We start from the raw sequence: 22,974 nt of genomic DNA on the forward strand, positions 1-22,974 counted from the left end.
CCAGCCGAGAGCACACCTACACTCAGACCCCATCCAGCCGAGAGCACACCTACACTCAGACCCCATCCACCCGAGCTGCTTCTTGGCTGCTCTTGTAGCTCCTCCTTAGGGTCCTTCCCAAGAGCTGAGAAGGCCTGGGGACCAGGTCAGGAGCCAGGGGCAGCTTCTCAGCCTCTCCCTCCCTGTTATGTTCCAGGGGCTTCATATAAATATTCACAGCAGCCAGGTGTGGTGGTGCGCGCCTGTAATCCCAGCACTCAGGAAGATTCTTCATTGAGACCAGCCTGGGCTACAAGGCCAGCCTGAACTGCATAGCAAGACCCTGTCTCAAAAAAAAAAAAAAAAAAAAAAGGAGGGGGGCCTTGGGAGATGGCTTGGCAGTTTAAGCGCCTGCCTGGCAGGTGCAAGGACCTGAGTTTGGCCCCCAAACCAGGTGTGGTGGCACATGCCTGTAATCCCAGTGCTAAAGTGGCTGAGACAAAAGGTTCACTATCAGTCTGAAGTGCTAGAAAGACCCTGTAACAAATAAATAAATAAATAAAGTTTTAAAAAAGACAAAAAAAAAAAAGTATTCATTGCCATTCCCACAGTTACCTGCACTCTAAAAATGAAAACCCTGAGAATGAGGAGGAAATGATGTGTCCCAGATACACACATGGTAAGTAACAGCCCCAGCTGGGCCCTGGGCATGCCACCCAGTTCCCCACAGCTGGAGTTCATTTCCTAGGGGCAAACCCTACAGAAAGCCAGTTCACTGTGCCCTTCCTCTACCCCCTGGGCTCAGGCAATGCCCAAACTCCTACCTCCCCACAAACTGCCAGTAGAGTACCAAATAATGCACTCCTTACTTCTGAAATTCTGCCTTGTGTCTGGGAATAACCCAGTGACCTCGGCCCCTGGGTGCCCTCCTGCAGGACACAGCTGGGCTGTCTCCTGACCTTTGGGATCCCAGGACTTCTGCCGCCACCACATGCAATGCACTGTCTGCTGGCCTATTATTCCCTCTCCCCATTCCTACCCTGAGCTTCCTGAGGACAGCCTCTGCCCTTATTTGTCATGCAGTGCCCGGCGCAGCACCTGGCATACAGTCAACCGATGTTAAATATTTGTCAGACGGCAAGGGAAGGAACAGACTTGCAGGGAGTAGGTTTGGGGTAGCCTTGGCAGAGAACAGTGTTCCTGTCTGTCCTCCCTACTGGTCTTCTGGGGAAGGAGGCAGAACAGGAGAGGAACTTGCCGCCAAGGACACTGACCAGGTTGCTCATGCATTATTAGGGACAAACAGGCCGGCAGGCCTAGCAGCACTGGCTGCAAACCGATATCTCCCCAGTGCAGAAGGAGACAAGAGGATGAGCCAGGCAGGCAGGCTGGGGTGAGGGTTAGAGCAGCTCCGAGGCCTGGGCAGCTGGGGTTCCCAACAAACTATGGGAGGCTTGCCTTTCCTCAGCTGCTTGGTGGAGACTACAGAGTACGGAGCCCCAAGCCATGATATGTATGAAAATGCTGGCTCATTTGTGTCCCCAGATGCTACTTAGAATAGAGAGTTACCCTCCCTCCACCTCCTGGAGGCCCAGAATGCTTCAGATTGTCCATCAGGGCAGAGAGGCGGTTACTTGTAGGAAGATGCAGTGCTTCTTAAAAGGAGAGGCAGTATCTGCAACATTCCCAGGACCTCAGACCTGAAGTGGATGTCTTGTCACCTACCCACCTGCCCACTGAGCCCAGCCCTGCAAGGTGGTCATCACACTCAACCTTGGGGTTGTCTTCTGCAATGTGTTTCCATTTTCTGAACTTCAGGGGAAAAAGCAGCTAAGTGGCAGCTTCTAGGAGGACAGTCACCTACAAGATGTCCACCTGAGATGCCAGCTATCTCTTTCCCTAGTCCTTCTAAGCCCAGATCATGCCACCTTATGCCTGCCCATGCTGGCCTCTCAACAGGCAGGTGCATGATAAGATACAGAGACACCCCCCCAAGAGGCCCCAAACATCTGGGTTATTTGTAAGTTACTGTGGGAACCAACTGTTCTGAGTTCACCAAACAAAAGCAGCCTGAATGGACAATCGTAATGTGTACACCTTACTATTTTCTTTCTTTCTTTCTTTCTTTTTTTGCAGAACTGGGGATTGAACTCAGATCCTTGCGCTTGCCAGGCAAGCGCTTTTTCTACTGAGCCATCTCCCCGGCCCCACCTTACTGTTTTCTTATCAGCAATAACTTGTCCCGAGGATGCTTTTGCATCAGTGGCCTTAGTGGCTGATGTCCATGAAGGATGTCACATTGTTCCCTGTGTGGAACCATCTGCTTTGGTGTGTGATTTGGAGCCTCAGCACAACAGCAAGGAGTTCCCACACTTGTCTGGCCTCTGTATGAATGTCACCTGTGGGCCAGGCTGCAAAGGCAGTGCCAGCTGCAGAACCAAAGTCCAGAGGTGCTCAGGCCTCCCAGAACAGGAGGAGCAGAATGGGAATCCCTGCTGGCAAACCCTGTCCAGGGCTTGCGAAGGGGCGTTCCCTAGTATTCCTGTCACCTGAAGAACAAAGTGAGTGCTACTTCAGAGCTGGGTCTCCACAGGTGGAGCCACCAGTCTGGAAGGAGGAAGCCACCTTACAGACTAGCCAAGGAATTCAGTCTGTCCGCATCAGCGTGGGGCCAGCACTTCTCTGAATCTACGGAGTCTGGCAGTGGCTGGCATCTGGATCTGGAGCTCACAGAGGGCAGCCCAGGCAAGCACGCAGACCAGGGATTTTAGTCAGAAGTGGAGACACTTCCGGCAGGTAAAAGCACACGGGGGAAAATAGAGCAAAACCAAGCGAAGTACCCAAAGCGGTTCAGAAGGGCAGCCTCAAACGCTATAACGGCCAGGAGTGAGACTGCTTCTCTCAAATGCCACCTCCACCTGACCCCTCTGTGAGGCCCCCTCGCGATGGTCCTCCTCCAGTTCTGGGCGCTCCCGGCAGGGCCGCGTTCCTGGGCCGCGAGCTGACTCCCTGCACCCAGCTGAAGCTCCGCACCCACCAAACCCAGCCCCGCGCCCTGATCCTCACACTCAGCCTCGGAAATGACCTAGGGAGGAAAGAAGCCAGGCGGCTCCAAGGAAGACAGGACCTCCTCCGAGGTGCACCTGGGCTGCTCGGCACCAGCTCTTCCCAGCCCTTCTAAGCCCGCTCTCGGGGCCGGCGGGCGCGCAGGATGCTGGCGGCACGACGAGAGGCGGCCCGGGCTGCGCACACAGCTCACACCAGGGACTGCACGCTCTGGGGGGCTCAGGCCCCAGCCCCAGCCCCGACGACCGCAGGGGGCGACAGAGTCACGCCGAGGCGGGCTCAGGGCGCTGGCCGGGTCCCGCAGGTCGGGTGGGAGGAACCCGGGTCCCCCAGCTGCTCCGGGGCCGGAGGACTGGGCGCCCCAGCAGCCACACCACGGGGGCGCGCCCGTCTCCTCGAGGAGCCCGGGAGTCAGGCGGAGCGCTCAGGAAGCGGGATCCCGCAGCGGACAGGACACCGAGTCGCCCCTGATGGAACCGCGCCGCCACACCCCCGCCCTCCGAGCACCCACCGCCCCCGGCCCGCTGCACACCTGAGTTCGGTCGAGTCGCGCGGTGACCTCAGCGCCCGGGCCGCTCCCGACCCCACCTCCGGGCTCCGCCGCCGCAGGGGAGGCGCCAAGTCCGGCCGAGGGGCGGGAGCGCGAGAGGCTCTGCCCGGAGCCGCCGCCCCTTACCAGCGCCAGCCCGCCGAGTGTTCCGGCCACGCGGAGGACGGACAATGTGTTCCCGCCGGGCACAGGCCCCTGGCCACTGCCCAGCCGGTCTGGGAGGCCCTAAGCCCCACGACCCCTCCGAGACAGAAGGCCCAGCCCTTCCCTCTCCATGTCACTGGAGCTCGCCCCTGCATCCCATCATGGGGAGGTCCGAAGACACAGGCTAGCTCGCTCTGCCTGCAGGGCAGTGCTCTTCCACTCCTGGACTCTCGCTGCCGTGGGTTTCTGGCTTCCATTCTGGTCCTTTCCATTTCTCCAATAGGCCCCGGGGAGGGACGGGGTCGTGTTCGCCCCACTGCCCTCAGGTCTGGGCGTTGGCGCTCAAGGCCTTGCTGGAGGTTCCTCTGTTCCAGTGCTAGAGGCTTTCAGGCTTGGCTGCCTCTACCCTGTGCTTACCTTCTCCTTCAGGAAATGTCTGCTGGGGGGTGGGGGTGGGGGGCTCGCAGAGCCCTGGGGAGGGGCCCTGCTACTGTCTCTCCTGGGGACTGGTGGCCTGAGGAACCGTGGTTCTGGGTCTGCAGGTAGTTGACCCGGGGCCTGCGATGCACACCCAGACGCAGGCCTGCGCCTCCCAGCTCCATCCTGCCTTGGGTGCAGCTTCAGCTGGAGCTGGGACTCCACGCTGAGACAGGCTGAGAGCCTCTTCCAGGGATCTCAGGACAGTATCATGATAGCAGGAGAGGAGTCCAGCAACCAAAGAGCCATTTAAGAAACACTCAGGTTTTATACTTCCTGAACATTACAATGGAGACACTGTCCATAGCAATTCTTAACCCACTCGACCCTCTTGTTCCCTTGCTTTTCTTTTTCTTTTCTTTTTTTTTTAATTTTTATTTATTTATTTATGTGTGTGTGTGTGTGTGTGTGTGTGTGTGTGTGTCCAGCTCAGCCCACCAGGGGACGGGCCTGGCTGGCATGTGGTGCTGGGGGATTGAACCGTGGTCCCTGTGCTTTGCTAAGCTTGTTCTAAGTAGGTGCTTTAGACCACTGAGCCATCTCACCAGCCCTCCCTTGCTTTTCTTGACACATTACATCTGACCTCTACCCCAGTCCCCAGAGAACTGAGATCTGATCAGCTGTTCTCTCGACTCTTCTTGTCTGAGAGAGAAAGGCAGCTCAGCCCTCTCACAGGACACTCTCCGAGGTCATTTTATTATTTATTTATTTATTTCAGCAGAACCAGGGACTGAACTCAGGCCCTTGCGCTTGCCAGGGAAACACTTATTCCGCTGAGCCATTTCCCCAGCCCCCATCAGAGTAACTTCTGCTTCTCTGTTCACTGCAGCTTTAGCCTTCTTCTAGTTGTCCTTCCTAGGTAAGATTTAGCAACCCAATCCAACTAGTCTTTGTGGAGCACCACTTAGACAGCTCTCCTTGAAATAGCAGTTGTCTTCGTTTTGGCTGAACCTGGCCCTATTTCCATGTGTTGATATGGACAGAGCTGGCTAGGACTTTTCATTATCTGTTCGATTGGCTTTAAGCAATGCAAATCAGTCCAGTTGAAGTGCGGATGTGTAGTCTATGAAGCAAGGCAACAGGTCGGTGATACCGCCCCCCAGAACATGTGTGAGCCGGGTGGGATGGAGAGCCCTGCTCCACACTGTGGGTTGGCTCGAGCCTTGAGATAAGAGGCTATGACTTCCCAGGGCATAAAAGACTATGAACCTCAAAATTAGGTGCTACCTCAAATTGTGTTCTGCATATCCTTCTCTCTGCATATTGCAGAGCTGATTTCAGGCCTCCTCCTCAGCCCAGCTACGGCTCTCATGTACTTCCTCCATTCTCACGGTCACTTGTCCTCAAGCCATTCCTTTCTTCATGAATGAATACAACCTGGGTTCAGCCCTGGGTCAAGGCCTTTGTTCCCTTTAGCAATTATCCTAGCTGGACTGCAGACCCCTGGCCTCCCCAAAACCACAGATATGCCTTCGTGTCTGTATTCATGCCATCAGTTGCACTGGAAGTGGTAGATTGGAATTAACCCATAGGATTCCCATAACTTTACCATGCGATCACAAATATAAACTCCCTGCACCATGATGAGGACCAGGAAGGGCTCAATTTAACTTGTTGTTCCTCTGCAGCCAATACAAAGTCCCACTTCTCTAACTCTTGAAAATCCCTAGCAGAAGCCCAAATCTCACAAGTCTTCACTAACGCCTCCTTCTTAAGGTGCCCCCTGGTCCCGCCCCCCATGTGTGTGTTTCTCCCTTGCTGCATCGAGCAGTGAGCCCGATTTCTTCAACTACAGAAGTGTTCCTGGTGGCCTCTGGCTGGAGAACATTAACACTTCTTCTCTCTGTATTGCATTAACCCAAAGAATCTTGAAAGGGAGATGGGGAAGAAACTAGGGAGACGGAGGCAGGGGGATGGCCATGTGTGCAGGGCCAGTCTGAGCTAAATAGTGAGCCCCATGTCAAGAAACTGAGAGAGAGGGGCTGGTGAGATGGCTCAGTGGTCTAAAGCACCTACTTAGAACAAGCTTAACAAAGCAGAGGGACTGCGGTTCAATCCCCCAGCACCACATGCCAGCCAGCCCTGTCCCCTGGTGGGCTGAGCTGGCCACACATGCACACACACACACACACACACAAATAAATAAATAAATTTAAAAAAAAAGAAACTGAGAGAGAGGGCAATGGGGAGATGGCTCAGTAGAATAAGCACTTGCCTGGCAGCTCAAGGACCTGAGTTCAATCCCCGGTTCCACCAAAAAAAAAAAAAAAAAGAAAAAAAGAAAAAGAGAAAGAGCCCATTCACCATATTTAGTGGTTCAGTTTATCAGTTTATCAGTACTTTCTGAGGTTTGAGGGAGTCCTTCAAAGAGCTCTATAGGTATATGGACTTAGCCAGGGCAGAGCCCCAGAGCATGCTGGTTCTAGCCAAAACCTGTGTCACATAGCTAATGGGCAGGGAGGTGGTAGGCCTCAACTCCATGTGGTGTGGCATTTTTTTTTTTGTTTGGTTTTTTGGTTTTTGGGGTTTTTGTATTTTTTAGGGAAGGTGTTCACAGGGTGGGTGTTCAGGGTCTCACTACTAATTGGACTTGTAGTGATCCACCTGTTTACAGCCTCCCATGTGCTGGGATTACAGGTGTGCACCACCACGCCTAGTCTCAATTGCTGTCTCAGTGTGCCCCAGGAGCGGGGCGGGCACAGCAGGTGAGTATCAAAGCCCTGACCTCTGTGCCTGCTTGCAGGCACTTTAATCCACTGGGCCATTTGACAGGCCCTAGTTTGGCATTTTTAATCTGCACTGAGGTCACTGTATCAAAGCGGCCACCAGCCCCTATGGATTCTTGCTTTGGTGCTATATTAGCTTTCCCATTGCTGACAGCCACAGTTTAAAGGAGGGGAAGGGCCGGCCAGATAGCTCAGTGGATTAAAGCACCTGCTTAGGCAAATGCAGGGACCAGGTTCAATCCCCTGTACTGCACTGGCCCCACCCCCAGGTCACCCCGAGATGGTGATTGAAACTGGATGTGGTGGCACGTGCCTGTAATCCCAGTGCTTGGGAAGCTGAAAACAGGAGAATCACTGAGTCGAATCTGTGTAGTGAGACCCTGTAGAACCTGCACTAAATACAAAAAGAAAGGAGGGGACGTTGGATTTAGCTTGTGGTTCAGGTGATTCGGTTCATGGCTCTAAGACAAAAACATGATGGCGGAAGAACATGGCAGCAGAAAGCTGCCCACTCTATGCAGCCAGCAGGGCAAGCAGAAAGACAGGAGTCAGGGCCAAGAGTCTACCTTTGCAGGCCACAGCTCCAGGAACCCAGCTCCTCCAATAAGAGCCTACCTCTGAATGTAGGAGACTGGGGGGACACATTAGACCTAAACTATGACAGTTGCCTATATTCATTTTGTTGGGTTTGGTGGATGTCATGAGACAATGGTTGGAATCCTAGAGGCCAGTTCTTTGGTCTTGGGCGCTGTACCAAGGGCTCCAGCGATCTTGTAAAAAACCTGTTATTTCTAAGAAACAGCTATCATTATGGCCCTATTTTACAAGTGAAAAAGTAGAGGGTTAGAGAGATGGAATATCTTGTCAAGATTTAGTAGTCAGTAGGGAGTAAAGGAAAAAGTGAAGCCCAGGATGCCTGGTTCCAAAAGCCGTACTATCACGTGGACATGACCAGTGGGAAGAATTGCAAAGTACGGTGTCCAGGTAGCTTTCCCAGGAGAGTAGGATTTGGACTTCAGTTTGAGCAGAACTAGGAACACAGGAAGCGAACAGCAGCAGCAGCAGCAGGACTTCTTGTCTTCTGGACAGCCCCAGAGCCCAACAGGTATGTGGGTTAAATTTCAAATGTGGCTTTTATGGATTTATTGTCAAAGGACTATAGAAATATCTCTTTCCCTGGGTACCTTTTTAGAGGTGCTTGGCACCCTTTTTTATTCAAAATTTGTATATCTTGGAGCTCTTTTAATATTGGTATATACAACTGTCAGTTTTTTTTTTTTATTTTTGCAGCACTGTGATCAAACTCATGACCCTGCACCTGCCGAGCAGGTGCCTATGCCACTGAGCCACCTCCCTGACACACTGTCAGTTGTTTTTTGTTTTTGTTTTTTTGTCAGAACCGGGGATTGAACTCAGGCCCATGCACTTGCCAGGGAAGTGCTTATTCCACTGAGCCATCTCTCCGGCCCTCACACTATCAGTTTTAAAAAGGTGTAAAGGCTATGCATTGTATGGTCATACGTAAATTGTACTATTTAACCCAAGTCTCTACTGATAGACATTTAGATCAATCTAGTCTTACTACAACATTGCGGGAGTCAGTTGTCATGGTGCACACATGTAATCCCAGCACTCGGTAAGCTGAGGCAGAAGCATCGTCACAGATTCAAGCCAGCCTGGGCCACACAGCGAGTTCAAGACCAACCTGAAGTACACAGTGAGATCCTGTGTCAAAAGTGAATCTTTTCTTTTAGTAATGAATACTTTGGGTCACACATTTGTGCTCACATTTTCAAAGCTTATAGGTTTAAGAGCCTGCTTAAGCAAAGGCAGTCAGGCGCCGGATGCCGTGGCTCGCTCCCCAGATCCTCATGCCCTCAAGGCATCCTGAGCTAGCCAAAAGAAAAAAAAGTCCTTCAAAGCTTATAGAATTTCTAAAAACTGAATCAGTGGATCAAAATGTAAATAGTAGACTGTACTTTCCAAAATGATCACAAAAACATCTTCCATCTCATTCTTTTTTATAATTTGTCTTTGCCACCTCTCCAGGATGAGATGGAATTTTTTTTTTTTTTTTTTAACTAAGGATTGAACTCAGGCCCTTGCACTTGCCAGGGAAGAGCTTATTCCACTGAGCCATCTCCCTGGCCCCAAAAGAATTTTTTTTTTAAATGTATGCTTGGATTCATAATGATCCTGTTTTCTGCCTCCCCAGCACCGGGATTACAGGCATGGACCACCACTGCCGGACCCTGTGGCCAGCTCAGTGCACTCAGGGGCAGGGCTGGGCAATATGTGGCGCCTTGGATCAAACCCTGGTCCCTACTCTTGCCTAAGCAGGCACTTAACCCGCTGAGCTATCTCGTCAGCCCTGTAATGTATTGCTTTTGAATATATCCAGCCAAGGGTGATAGTCATTGTGTTCATCAGTAGAATACAAAATATAGCAAAAGTAATCTTGGTACAGTTTTGAGCATGACTGGACTGGCACTTGCCAGGGAAAAGTCTTTTTAGTTCTATAACTACTCTGCACTACTACCTTATGTGGTGAGAAATACAAGCCACTTGGAGAGGCCCAGAAGTGCTGCCTGAGAGAGAAGAGAACGAGGAGAGCACAAGGCATCAGATAGGCTGGCACTCAGGGCCCTCTGGAAGTGACTCCCGGGACTCACCACTCCTGCTCACAGCGGGTGGGCCACGAGGAACCATCCCACCTAGCGCTTCCTCAATTTCTGGCCCTCAAAAACATGAGCAAGATCATTCTAAGCCACTAAGTTTTGGGGTAGCTGGTTACATATAATAGATTGCTGAAACAGGGCATGTAAACTGTCAGTTTTGACTAATAGTGACAAATAGAAGAGGTCATACCAGTTACCTTCCTGGCAGAAATGTGTGTGTGTCTATTTTCCTGCATCCTCCATAACACAGTGCATTCATTGTCAAACTTGTTGGGATCTCAAATCTGGAAGGTGTAAATGGTACCTCATTGTTTTTCTTTCATCATAAATGAGGTTGAGCCTGGCATGGTGGCACAAGCATGCCTGTAACCCTAGCACTCAGAAGGGTGAGGCAGGAGGATTGCTGAGTTTGAGACCAGCCTGGGCTACAAAGTGAGCTCAAGGCCAGCCTGAGCTACATAGCAAGACCCTGTCTCAAAAAGAAAAGACATTAAAAAAAAAAGAAAAGACATTGCATATCATTGTGTGGATTCAAAAGCTATTTATATGGGCTGGTGAGATGGCTCAGTGGTCTAAAGCACCTACTTAGAACAAGCTTAGCAAAGCACAGGGACCACGGTTCAATCCCCCAGCACCACATGCCAGCCAGCCCCGCCCCCTGGTGGGCTGAGCTGGCCACACACACACACACACACACACACAAATAAAATTTTAAAGAAAGCTATTTATACTAATCTCCATGATGTGTTCGTTTTCATTACACTATCAATTAGATTATTTATGTAAGACTTTATATGTTAAGACAATTAAAGTTTTTTGCTACATTTGGCAGAAATGTTCCCAAGTTTGTTTCTTTTCTTTGTCTGTGCTAGCAGTGGATCTACAGTCCATAGCTAAACCCATAGGTTTATCTTTCCTTTGGCACCAGCTACATAGCTGTTGCAATAATTCAGAGGCTATAAATGTACTGGTTAAAGGACAATAGAGGCCATAAATTGTTCAACAAGAATTATGTTTTCCGTTTTGGACATCCAGCAAAGCACAAAACATTGTTCAGACCAGATGTCTAGTTAAAGTACAAATGCTCCCTTAGGGGTATTTTATTTGCATTTCAATTAGGCACTGAATTCACTACTGTTGTCCAAAGATAGGGCTTTGTATAGGAAGAAGCCACAAGCAGAAGTGTGGAGAGGGTGGATCTTACCTTCACCTGCAGGGCTCCTGAGAGCAAAGGCCTCTGAGCAAGACAGGCCTGGGATCAAACCAGCCTTTCCTTCCGACCAGCGTTCCTAGGACCCCTTACTCTTCGGTACGCATATATCACCTTTGCCCCAATAGCCTCTGCTTGCTTTGGTCATAATAACTAATAACTCAACTTTCCTCCTCCTGCCACCTCCCAGGCGCAGGGCAGGGACCATGACATCTTCCTCATCTATCCTCACTCAAATGCTAACCACACATCCTTGGACAAAAAAAATACCTACGACAGGTGGATACAGGCCTCTCCCCTCTGCTCCCCACTCCGGGAGCCCCCATGTTGCTCTTCTCGTCTCCTGGGAGCCAAGACGAGCTGTACCCCTTAGGGTTCTCCACAACCTTAGACTCCTAGTGGGGCAACAGCCTCCTCAGGCTATCAGTGTCCAGACTGTCGCTTTTGTTTCAGACCCTACAAAGGGGATGAGAGGATCTCCCAAAACCCCTCTCCTAGGTGTTCTTATGTTGAAGATAACTCTCCCAGAGTCCTATTTGCTGAGAAGTCACCTGCTCATCATTTTCAATAAAAGAACAATTTTACTCTAGAATTGGCGTGGGGCAGTCTGCCATATCCATTTGGGAATTTTGGTTGTCAGTTCTGGAGACAGTCTACGCATACCTCTCTGATCTTCACCTAGAAAACCTTCGGGATCGTAACCCATCAGTCACACAGAGCAGACCTGGCTCAAAAACATAGGGTATGTGTGTCCAGCACCCATCATTATCCATTCATGGTACTTTGGGGACCTTATGTGAACACACATGCAGGCGTACGCACGTGCATGCACGCGCGCGCACGCACGCACACACACACACATTTTTCTATGTCAAAGGAAATGTGATGAGAAGACAGAACAAAACAACAAGCTATCGAGTTACTCCTTGCTTTTCTGGCCGATCATCAAGCAAGATGAAGGGGAAAGTGTAAAACGTTAGGCGGGCACCACCAAAGAAATTCTGGGGCACAGGGTGACCAACAACAGTTACCCGAAAGTGGCTGAGATGGACTCCCAGATGGGCTCACTGCCTACCCAGGGTCACTCTTGCTGGGGTGAGAGGTCTCCTGGAGGGGTAAATCTTTGGGGGATAAAGCCCTTCCTCCTACACTGAAAGCCAGCGGTGCCACAGTGCACACCCAAGAGGGAACCTTGAGGTAACACAGCAAGGCAGAGACCAGCACCTCTCCCGCCGTCCCAGGAAGCCTGTAACCCCACCCCCACCCCCAGCATCCTTCCAAGAGCGGGGAGCAAGGGCAGCTGGCTGCAATTGCTTGGGCCTGAGAAGTTTATAAGGCAGAACCAAGGTATGCTTGAAGGCTGTGGTGCAGTGTTCGGAGGAAAATCAAGCTTCATCTGGGAGCTACTTTTCCCTGAGAGACGCAACCGCCTGGCAGGAGGGTGAGAGGGCAAGAGGGCGAGAGGGCAAAAGGGCTCTCTCTCCAGCCCCTCTGCCCTTTGATGAGGCCGGAAACCTCTAAAGCATTTCACACAATGATAACACTAGAAGCTGGGGAAACAGAACAAAGCTGCGCAGGGGAACAGGGCAAGTGAGTTCCCGGCTCAAAGTCATAAATGTTTGCTACAAAATGAAAACAAGATTTCCTTGATAAATATCAAATCAAAGGCAAGAAAATGTGGAGCCTGGTTGTTGTTCCTACTCCTATCCAAAGAAGGGTTGGCCTGGCTCCTTCTTTTCTCTTTATTTATGTATTTGGTACAAGGTCTCACTAAGCAGCTTGGACTCAGTGATCCTCCTGTTTTCAGCCTCTCCAGTGCTGGGATTACAGGCATGTGCCACCACACCTGGACTCAGTGGCTGGCTCAGTGTACCCGGGGCGGGACCCGCACAGCATGTGGTGCCAGGGATCGAACCCCGGTCCCTGCCCTTGCCTAAGCAGGTACTTGTCCGCTGAGCTATGTCGCTGGTCCTGGATCCTCTTTTACTTTTCACACCAATGTGACTCAAAACCTTCAGCTAATGTGAAGCCCGGTGGCCTGCCTGGAGGTGCCCACCCAATCACTGCTTCCAAAGGGCGGTCTGAAGTTTCCTTTTCTCTTTCCTCCCCCACTGGCAGGTGACCCTAAGGACCCAGGGTCATGCTGAGTTACCTGCCTGAGCCTGGCTTCACCTCCTGGGTGAAGCCACCAACACTGAGCTAAAGCGGCGCTCTGTTCCTGCCGCAGCCTGATCCTCACTACTGAATCTGGGATGTCGGTTGCTGATCTGCTCCACTGCGCTGAGAGCCAGCGCTTCGCAAGGTCGCAGCTGGCGAGGGACTGGGCTCCAAAGAAACAGCGGTGATTGCGGAGTGAGAGCACGTGGGGCCCAGCCGCACCGAACGCAGTGCAGCCGTGAGCCCACGCGGGGAGCGGCGTCGGCCGGGGCCTTGGCCTCAAGCCTGGCGGTCAGCACTTTGCCGGCAGCACTTGAGGCCGAGAGCTACATCAAATGGAGTAGGAGCTCGCGCTTCAGCAGCCGCGAATCCGGGAGTCCGTGAACCCATCGACCCACATTCAGGGGGAGAGGCAGAAAACACCATGTCCTAGAAGCCGGAGAGGAAGCCACAGCGATTTCCTTCCGCCCTGAGTCACCGCCAGCCAGTCTCTGTCCTGGCATCAGCTGCCACTGAGGGAGGCTGCTGCCTGTGCTGTGGGCCGACTCACCGGCAGCCCTGACTGGGAGAAATCATATTATTTATGTACTTATTTATTTTTACTACTAGTACATCATTAATTAGTGGCACTAAAAATGGCACATGCCCCGAGGGGAGCGAACGTCTACAGCAACCTTTGATCCTGCACTGTTCGTTTCCTTCCAATTGCTCAATTCTTTCACTACCTTCTTTCTTTGGTGTTTTGAGCAAAAAGATGTAACCAGACCTGAAGGCTTAGGTCACACACCCAGGCTGCAGTGGTGGGAAGTCTAGGAAGCTGTCACTGTGAAGGAAACCACGGATTTTTGAGAGTTCACGTGGATTTCCAAGTTCTCTTCACTGGCTTTGGGACTGGATTAATAACCTTTATTACCAGGACTGCGGATGTAGCTCAGGGGCACAGCACCTGCCTGGCAAGCTCAAGGTCCTGAGTTCGATTCTTAGTACCAAAAATAATTTTAAAAAATATTTTATTACTGATGGTGCTAGGTACTAGTTTGTTGCTGTTCCGTGAAGAAGGATGCCTTTCAAAAGTTGGTATGTGCCAGAAAGGGATTAGAAATACAGCAGACTGCAACCCTTTGATCTTCCTGGAGAGGTAAGGGCTTCGTCTAAATTTTTAATAATTAGTAGACTTCAGTTCACCTTCTTGGCAGACTTTATAGCCACATAACCTACATCAATATGAGCGTCTGGGGAAATGGCTCCCACATAAACACGAAATCATAAGACACCTTTGGGTGTGTGGGTGTGTAACTGCTCACCTTAACATGCTGAGCAGTTACAACTCAACAATAAAAAGACAAGCCGCTTCTGACCAGTAGCCGAAGAATCTGAGTAGGAAGAACTTTAAATTTCCCTAAGAAGAGGTACCAATGGCCAGTGGACACATGGCACGCTGCTGCCGGGAGATGCAAATCCACACCGCGGTGAGACAGCGCCTCTCGCTAGGATGGATTCAAAATCAGATTAGCAGTGGTGAGAAGAACGCACGGAATGGAATCGCGCCGCCCTGCTGGCAAGAGTGAGCAGTACCTGTAACAGCCCGAGAGTGGGGGCAACCTCAGGGGCCTGAGCAATGAATACCGAGCGAAGATCCGTCCAGCCGCCCACGAAACGATCCGATATGAAGAGAAGAGACACGCTGAGGTGCTGCCACGCAGCGAGCATTACATAAGCGTGGGAAACGGCAGGACGGCACGCTGGGTTATGGCATGTGTATGAAATGCGCACAACAGACCCCCGCGGGAAGAAAGCCGCGGGAAGGTGGGGAGGAGGAAGGGACGCGGCGGCTGGATTGCGCTCTCGAGGTCAGAGACGCGATCCGGAATGCCACCGTGCGCACCAGAGCGGCCTGAGAACTAAACGGAAAATTGTCTCGGACATCTCTGCGAGGTGGATTGAGGGTGTGCGGGCTGCTCGGTGGGCGTCCGTCCACGCGCACATACGTCGACGCAGGCATGCACTCAACGGTTGTCCCAGACACCGGCCCAGGCCCGCGCGGGAGCAAAGCGAGAGCCGGCTTCGCGGGCCCTGAGGCGGCCCTCGGAGTGCGTGTCAGCAAAGGCGGCGGCAGGCCGGCCCGCGTCCCGCCCCGGCGCAGCAGTCCCCAGCGCCGCCGGCCCGCGCGCGCAACGCTGTCTTAGGATTTCGGGTTTATGTGGGAGCCATTTCCCCAGACGCTCATACGGATGCAGGTTATGTGGCTATAAAGTCTGCCAAGGAGGTGAACTGAAGTCTACTAATTATTAAAAAATTAAGCTTTCCCTGCGCCTGCGGGACCTCTCCGGACCAAAACTCAGCAATGCTGCATGAGTGAAAAAATTAAGTCTTTACCACAAACATAAAAGGATTCTGTCCCTGTTGTTAACCAATTTGATTGAATCAGAATGAGAATACCCAAGGTATTCTCAGCACCTAAAAGTCAAGGCGCATCCCAATGCTGACATCAGTGTGTATCTCTGGGGTCACTGACAGGACCGTGATATGCTAATTAACTTATATGGAATGTGTGTACTTTAGAAGTTTCATGAGCTCGACCCTGGGGCAATGTCAGCCAGGAGTTTAGACTCAAATTATATGAGAGAAGGACTGTTGTATTGTTCGGCAGAAATAGAAGGTGATCAGCCACATAGTTTTAAAATCTAATAGCCACATTTAAAGAGTAAAGGACTGAATAATCAATGGGCGTGGCGGTGCACACCTGTCACCCCAGCACTCCAGAGGCTGAGGCAGGAGGATCACAATTCAAACCCAGTCTGGGTTTTATAGAGAGTTGGATTTTTAAAAATCATTTATTGATTAATTGATTTGGTACAGGGCCTCAGACTCGGCTCAGACTTGCAGTGATCCTCCTCTGTCACCCTCCCCAGTGCTGGGGTTACAAGTGTGTGCCACCATGCCTGGTTTTGGTGGCCAGCTCAGCATGTCCAGGGGTGGGGCTGGCATGGCATGCAGTACTGGGGATCACACCGGGCAAGAGCTTAGACTGCCAAACTATCTGTTCAGCCCTATTTAGTGAGTTTAAAGCCAGTGTGAACTACACAGCAAGACCCAATGCAAAAGAAAAAAGAAAAGCAAATAAGAACAAAAACTACAGAAATAGAAAAAAGAAACAAAACCAAAGAAAAGGTAAAGGGCTAGAGGATAGCTCAGTGGCAGAGGGTGTGGCTAGCGTGTACAAAGCCTGGGGTTCCATCCTAGCACTACCACCAAAAAATAAAAAGTAAAAGGAGGGGTTGGGGAGATGGCTCAGTAGAATAAGCACTTGCCTGGCAAGCACAAGGGCCTGAATTCAATCCCTTGTTCTACCAAAAAAAAAAAAAGTAAAAGGAAATGAATAAAATTAATTTCAATATTAAACATATGGGCATATTTAATAGATCTATATGTTTTCATTTCTGTATGAAATCAACATAATCAACAGAGATAATTTATATTCTTTATGATTCATGAGTCTCCCAAAGTCACTTGAAATCTGGCTGTATTTTGTATTTCTAGATCATCTCCAACTTTGTCCACATTTTAACCACTCAGTTGCTGCATGTGGCTGCTGACTACTGAACCGAGCGTGCAGGGTCAGAGCTGTGTAATGGGAACAGGAATAGCTATGGCACTGGGGGCTGCCCCGCAGCTCAGTTCTTGAAGTGGCTGCTTCAACAAAGCAGTCAGGCTCAGGTTGCTGTGGTTCGATCCCCACAACTCAAGCCAGCCAAACCTTCCCTGAAGGCATTGGGAGCCAGCCCCCCCCAAAAAAAAAAAAATCCTAGTTATGGTACTGACAATAAAAGCATCAACAAGGCTGGGCAGATAACTCAGTGGCATAAACTCCTGCCTGGCAAGCGCCAGGTCCTGAGCTCAATCCCTGGTAGAAATAAATAAGTAACATGAGAATCTAGTTGGCAATTGTCTCTCTAAGCTCTTAGATGTATTAGCTCACATAATACTCCAATGAGAATTATTATTATCCCATTTTACAGAAGACAAAACTGAGTTTCGAGATGGTTCCAAAGGTCAAGCTGATGACTCTTCTGCAAACCTCCCTGGCGCCCACTACCGCTGACCCTGTGACTGTGAGAAGCTGCAGTAAGGCAGCCCTGTGCTGCTGGGTGGTTTGTGCTCCAGTGCCCGGCTGTTGGCTGCAGATGGATCTGATAAGGTGGAGTCCTGAACCGCTCAGGTCCAGGAAGTGGCCAGCACTGCTTCTAGGCTCAGCATACTGCCAGGAATCCTTCGTCGCCCCAGCCCTGCTGCATCGATTTGCAAATATTTCACAAAGCAGCTGCGGTCAAGGGCAGGGGCACAGCGGGAGCTTGTGGTACTGTCCATTCCCCAGTTGCACAAAAAACCCCTGCAAGTTTCCAGCCCAGATTTTCCTGGAGAACGATGCAACGGAAGCTGGAACAGGAATGCTTCCTTCTGAGTCATAAACTCCTAAACCTGCTTATCCTGTTTCTAAAAAGTATGATCAAACTCAATTTTTTAACACTGAGACAAAGTTTAGATCACTTGTTGACAAGTGGCGTGAAGTTGCTAGGTGCCACTATGGAATGCGCTCTTTCCATGTTGTGTAGTACGCACATTAGAAAGAGTCCACATACGGATGCTCCTGCTTCCTGTAGAAGTGCTCCTGCTGAGGTCGGGAGATGGCTCAGTGGAATAAGCGCTTGCCTGGCAAGCGCAGGGGCCTGAGTTCAATCCCCGGTTCCACCAAAATAAAAAAAAATAAAAAAATAGAAGTGCTCTTGTTTTCCTTACTTGAAGGACCAGGCAGGGATAGCAGGGAGCAGAAGTTTAGAGACATGCAAGATGAGCGCTGTGTGGAACTGGACGTAGCTCACAGGAGGTCCTGGGTGCAGCCCACAGTACTGGAAAGCACAGGAGACACAGTACTGCTGCGCTCTGCGGGTCCCACGGGGATGGCATTGTGCCGGCCGCTTTCGCATTTGCTCTAAGTAGAGGTCTCAACCGGATCCTATAGCCCACTTACAGAAGGGCCAGAGAGCTCAGCGTTGCTCTCTCCTAACTTCAGAGCGAAAGAACAAACAGAGCCCTGGAAGGAAGGAGTGGATGGACGGTGGGCGCAGCTGTAGAGCTGGAGTTAGGTGGCAAGACAGTGGGGTCAAGAAAACCCGAACCCTGTGCCTGCCGGGGTTGGCGATGGGGGCCAGGGATGCTCCGGAACGGAAGACGCCTGCACCCTCGGAGGCAGAAGGGCAGCGAGACAGGAAGTGGGTATTTCAGTCTGCAGGTGGAGCCTTTGCTCTCCGTTCCAAGTGGCCAGAACTGACCCTGTTAGAGGTTCGCAGCCAGGAAGCCCAGCTCGGAGGCTGGGGAAGAGGCCCAGCACTGAAAAAAAGAGATCACCGCAGATTTCTAAGTAAAAATCTCTTAGCCCCGCGCAGCTAAATGATGGATGACCTTTGCCGTCTTGCTCCCATCAGAAGATCGGATGATTCTTCAGTGGAAAAGTCCAACGAAGCCAGGAGGAGCTCCAGGATGGCCCACTTGTTATCCTTGCTGCCCTCTCAGCAGAGCTTTGACGGCTCTGGAGGGCCTCGAAATTACAGATGGACCTCAAGAGTCTTGTGCAGTGTCTCCAACATGACAGCCAAAGACCGAGACAAGCAGAAACAAAGCAACGCATGATGCATGCCTGTAATCCCAGTGTTTTGGGGCCGGTGAGATAGCTCAGCGGAATAAGCGCCTGCTTAGACAAGCCCAGGGACAGGGGTTCAATCCCTGGCACCACATGTCGCACTGGCCTTGCCCTTGGTGCGCTGAGTAGGCCACTAAGACTGGGTGTGGTGGTGCTCAACTGTAAGTAATCCCATCACTTGGAAGGCTGAAAACAGGAGGATTACTACGAGTTGGAGCTGCATAGTGAGACCTGTACCAAATACATTAAAAAAAAAAAAAAAAAATTCCAGCATTTGGGAGGCTGAAGGAGGAGGATTTCTGTGAGTTCAAGAACAGCCTAAATTACATGGTGAGACTCTGTCCCTCCAAAAAATGAAATAAATAAAAATAAATAATAGGATAAGAAGAATATATGCAGTGTGTTATTTGTTGAAACTGTACTTCTGATTTGATTTGAAACTGTCTCATTGCTATATGTTTACCCATAAAATTTTGAAAAAAAAATAATAAATAATAGGAGCCGGGGAGATGGCTCAGTAGATTAAGCACTTGCCTGGCAAGCACAAGGGTCTAAGTTCAATCCCTGGGTCTGCAAAATAAATAAATAAATAAATAATAATAACTCAACCATTTCAGGCCTTGATTAAACATTCCCAATGTCTTGTTGTTACGATTCGAGGCAAGGTCTTACTGGGTAGTCCAAGCTGGCCTCAAATTTAGCAACCCTCCTTCCCTGACATCTCCAGGGCTCAAATTACAGGTGTGAGCCACCATGCCCAGCTTTAAAAAGTATTTTATTTTATTTACTTATTTTTTACTTAAAAACATTATTCTTACAGATGCATTAAAACACAGCAGTTGTGCCTACTTGTGGTTTATGATGTGATGGTTCAGTATGTGTATATATTGTATAATGTTTCAATCACAAGTAGTGATTGAACTTGTCTACTCCCACGAACTAACTTTCTTTCTTTCTTTCTTTCTTTCTTTCTTTCTTTCTTTCTTTCTTTCTTTCTTTCTTTCAACAGGGTCTTGCTATGTAGTTCAAGCTGGCCTAGAACTCATTGTGTAGCCCAGCCTGGCCTTGAACTTTCAGAGATCTTTCTGCCTCAGCCTCCCGAGTGCTTGGATCACAGGTGTGCACCACCTCACCTGCTATTTATAATTTCTTAATGGTGAAACAAATATCTTTTGCATAATTAAATCAGAATTCAAAAGCCTTCAAGGTTCAACAGCAGAAGTAAAGTGGTATAAGATGAGAAATTACCGAGCCATTAAGTAAATTCCATTAGGCAATATACAACACTGTTGGTGTTAGGATCGACCTTTCCCTTGGCCCAAGTAGGTGTCCCTGTGGGAAATTTTATCAGTGTCACTTTCCTGGCTGCCCTATTAGGATATAGTTTTGCAAGATGTTTTCACTGAGGGCCTGGATAAAGGACTCACAGGCTTTCTCTGCATGATTTCTCACAACTATACGCAAATCTACAACTATCTCAAGCTTAATTTAAAACAATTGAAATATAAAGTAAAGATAGCATTCCGTCAGCCCGCTCATATGGTACCAGCCAGGAATGTGCTTGTCCATACCTCACCTCACCACGCAGAGGGTCAGGAAGGAAGCCAGGAGCTTGATGGGCTTGGGAACAGCGGACTCTGTTCCTAACCACACAGGGAGCCTGGCCCGTAATCGGTGTTCAGCAAATATTTATTCAGTGAGATAACTGCTTCTCAGAAAGCCCAAGCGACAGCCACGCATGGGCTGTAAAGAACCGCCAACCCTGCCTGTCGTAGCATTCCAACAGGGAGAGACAGCAGTCAGGTCCACAACCAACTAAAGTGCCCCCAGAGCGCTTACACCTCCAAGGTGCCGTATATGTCTGATTTTTTTATGCAAATTGCCTACCGACTCAGGTAGACAAAGAAATACTGTGCCAGGCCACAAATAAAATCATGTTCTTTAGATAATGAAACAGTCTTAACAACTCAACACCCTTTCTAAAAATTGCTAGTACTGGCAGGGCAAGGTGGCGCAGGCCTACAATCCCAGTACTTGGGAGGCTGAGGCAGGAGGATTGCTGTTAGCTTGAGGCCAGCCTGAACTATGTGGCAAGGCCCAGTCTCAAATTAATCACTCACTCAATCCATCAATATTTACTAGTACAATAGTTCCCCTGGAGCCACAGCTTAGCTTTCTTTGGTTTCAGTTGCCTGTGGCCCATCACATGGCAAAGTTAGCATAATTTCATTTTTCCTTTACAATTTCATTCTCACTGGAGACCTTAGCAACCTCAGTGGATGATTTATTTTTCCGTCCTTATTAAGCCAAGAACGTTTGCCTCTTCGCTCAAAGGCCACACTTTACAGTTTATTTCGGACAACCTGAGCTGCCCGGGTCACCACTCTTCCTTTGGGGGCCTTTACTAAGTAAAAGAAAAGGTATCTCAACGCAAGCAATACAATACCGTGCCAGCCAATCTGGTAACTGTCAGCTACTGTGAGATTTTTTTAAATGTATTTTGTACAGGATCTCACTACACAGCTTGGTCTCCTAGTGTTTTCAGCCTCCCAAGCGCTGGGATTACGGGCATGCGCAAACACGCCCCATCTCTGTGGCCAGCTAGGTGCACCTGACGCAGCATGTGGTGCCAGGGATCCAAACCTGGTCCCTGAGCTTGCCTAAGCAAGCACTTAGTCCAACGAGCTATCTCGCACCCCCTTTTTAAAATTTTTTTTTCTTTTTAGCTATAATAAGATTTTGAAAGAGAATGTGTTTGTACAACTTTCATTGAAGAAATTATAATTTTCCTATTTTGTGACCAGTTGCTGCTGATCTCTGGCTGTGCCTCATTCATAAATTAAACCTCACAGTCACAACAGAAAAGACACGGCACCTACAGGGCTCAGGACTCTGGTGTCCCAGCACTGATTCCCCAGGCGTACGGGAGGGAGCCGAGGCTTAGGCAGGGCAGTTGCGGTGTGGAGTCACAAGCGCAGGGGAAGGCCCTGTCTGACTTGGGATTCTGGTAACAAAAAGAGCAACGAAAGGGTGAAGCAGGGTGCTGTTCACAGCCTCAGTCTGGCTGCTCAGCCAGTCTGTCCACCTGAAAACTGCTTGGGGGATGGGCCCGATTTGCTAGGATTTAATATAGCTTCATTTCTCATTTTATATTACAACACTTGCAAAAAGAAAAACTAAAATTGACCCCTGACATTTTTCCGTGCACCAAGCTCTTCTGTCGGAACCTTTATTCCCTTGAGCTAACTATGCATACAGCGTCCACCACCAACGGGCAGCCTCTCTCTACCCATGTACCGTCTAACCCGAGCTTCAAACCAAGAAGAGGTCGCTGCCCTTGAAGCTTCTCGGTAAACCGCGAAGCACTCAGCGCACACAGGAGCTGATTTACAGTGATAAAGAGCAGGAAACCCAGAGCCCCAGGTAAGCGCGGCCCCCGAGGCTCCATTGTGACCTCCTATCTCATCTGGACTAAATACCACAGCTGAATGCATCTATTTAAGGCAGATGTAGCTGCATCCTTGAATTTCCAGATTTAAATCACTGCTGTCCTTTCTCATTTATTGCCTGAAACGGCAGCTTTTGTCTGAGTAACAGAAGAAAAGTAGGTTTCCTACGGGGGTGGGAGTCTTCAGGGGCAGCGGCCAGAGGACTCAACTGTGTCTCAGAGAATCGCTGGAGTTTAAATTTAGCAGACATCCCAGTCCTGGATATTCACGCTGCCCGATGACTGACCTTACATTTACAAAAGAGCCTGAAGGTTTAATGCCAACCTTACCATTCTTCAAGCTATTGTTATTCAGCTATCAACACTCTGTGGCCAAGTTTAGAACTTATCTATAAAAAAATCAATTATTTTACTGCCCCCCAAACTTCGGCATTGATGCTAATACTTAACTTTCTCTAAATCTACCCCTTCATTTTCTTCTTTTGGAAACCCTCAGACTTTGCCCACACTGCATGCCCAGCCACAGAAGGGGGCCAAGTGCAGCACCGGGTGCCCTCGGAAGGCTGGGGACGCAGGGCAACGTGGCGATCGGTCCAAGGCTGGTGGGGAAGCAGCCTAAGATTCTGCCTCAAAAGAAAGACAATGTACACAAAACCCCAAACACATTCCCTGGTGCCACAAAGCAATCAGAATAATAAGGAAACTCAGGAATCCTTTGAAGTCTCCTCTATATTTCATGCAGTCATCTAGAAAGCAGTCACACCGGAGCGAGCAGCCTTCAACTCAGTTCAGAGACACATTACCACCATCGCTCTTGCCTGTTCTGTTTCATATATATATA

General features: G+C 49.8%; 2 protein-coding genes across 5 annotated transcripts in view; both read right to left on the bottom strand.

The window, feature by feature from the left end:
* The window catches only part of Shroom1 (shroom family member 1), a 22,422-nt gene extending 3,931 nt beyond the window's left edge, over positions 1 to 18,491 (bottom strand). For 2 of the 4 annotated variants that reach the window (XM_023713265.1, XM_023713268.1), the window contains exon 1: positions 3,578 to 3,637. The gene's annotated coding sequence lies outside the window, so the exon portion shown is untranslated. Of the gene's footprint in view, positions 1 to 3,577; positions 3,638 to 12,982; positions 13,452 to 18,447 lie in introns of those variants that run through there. The other 2 variants (XM_023713267.1, XM_023713266.1) reach the window with 2 other exon arrangements.
* The window catches only part of Gdf9 (growth differentiation factor 9), a 24,152-nt gene continuing 16,171 nt past the window's right edge, over positions 14,994 to 22,974 (bottom strand). The window contains exon 3 of the mRNA XM_012514305.2: positions 14,994 to 15,168. Coding sequence (XP_012369759.1) covers positions 14,994 to 15,168 — 175 coding nt within the window. The remainder of the gene's footprint in view (positions 15,169 to 22,974) is intronic.

Source organism: Octodon degus, unplaced genomic scaffold (genome assembly GCF_000260255.1).
Source record: "Octodon degus isolate 3935 unplaced genomic scaffold, OctDeg1.0 scaffold00029, whole genome shotgun sequence".
Classification (NCBI taxonomy): Eukaryota; Metazoa; Chordata; class Mammalia; order Rodentia; family Octodontidae; genus Octodon; species Octodon degus.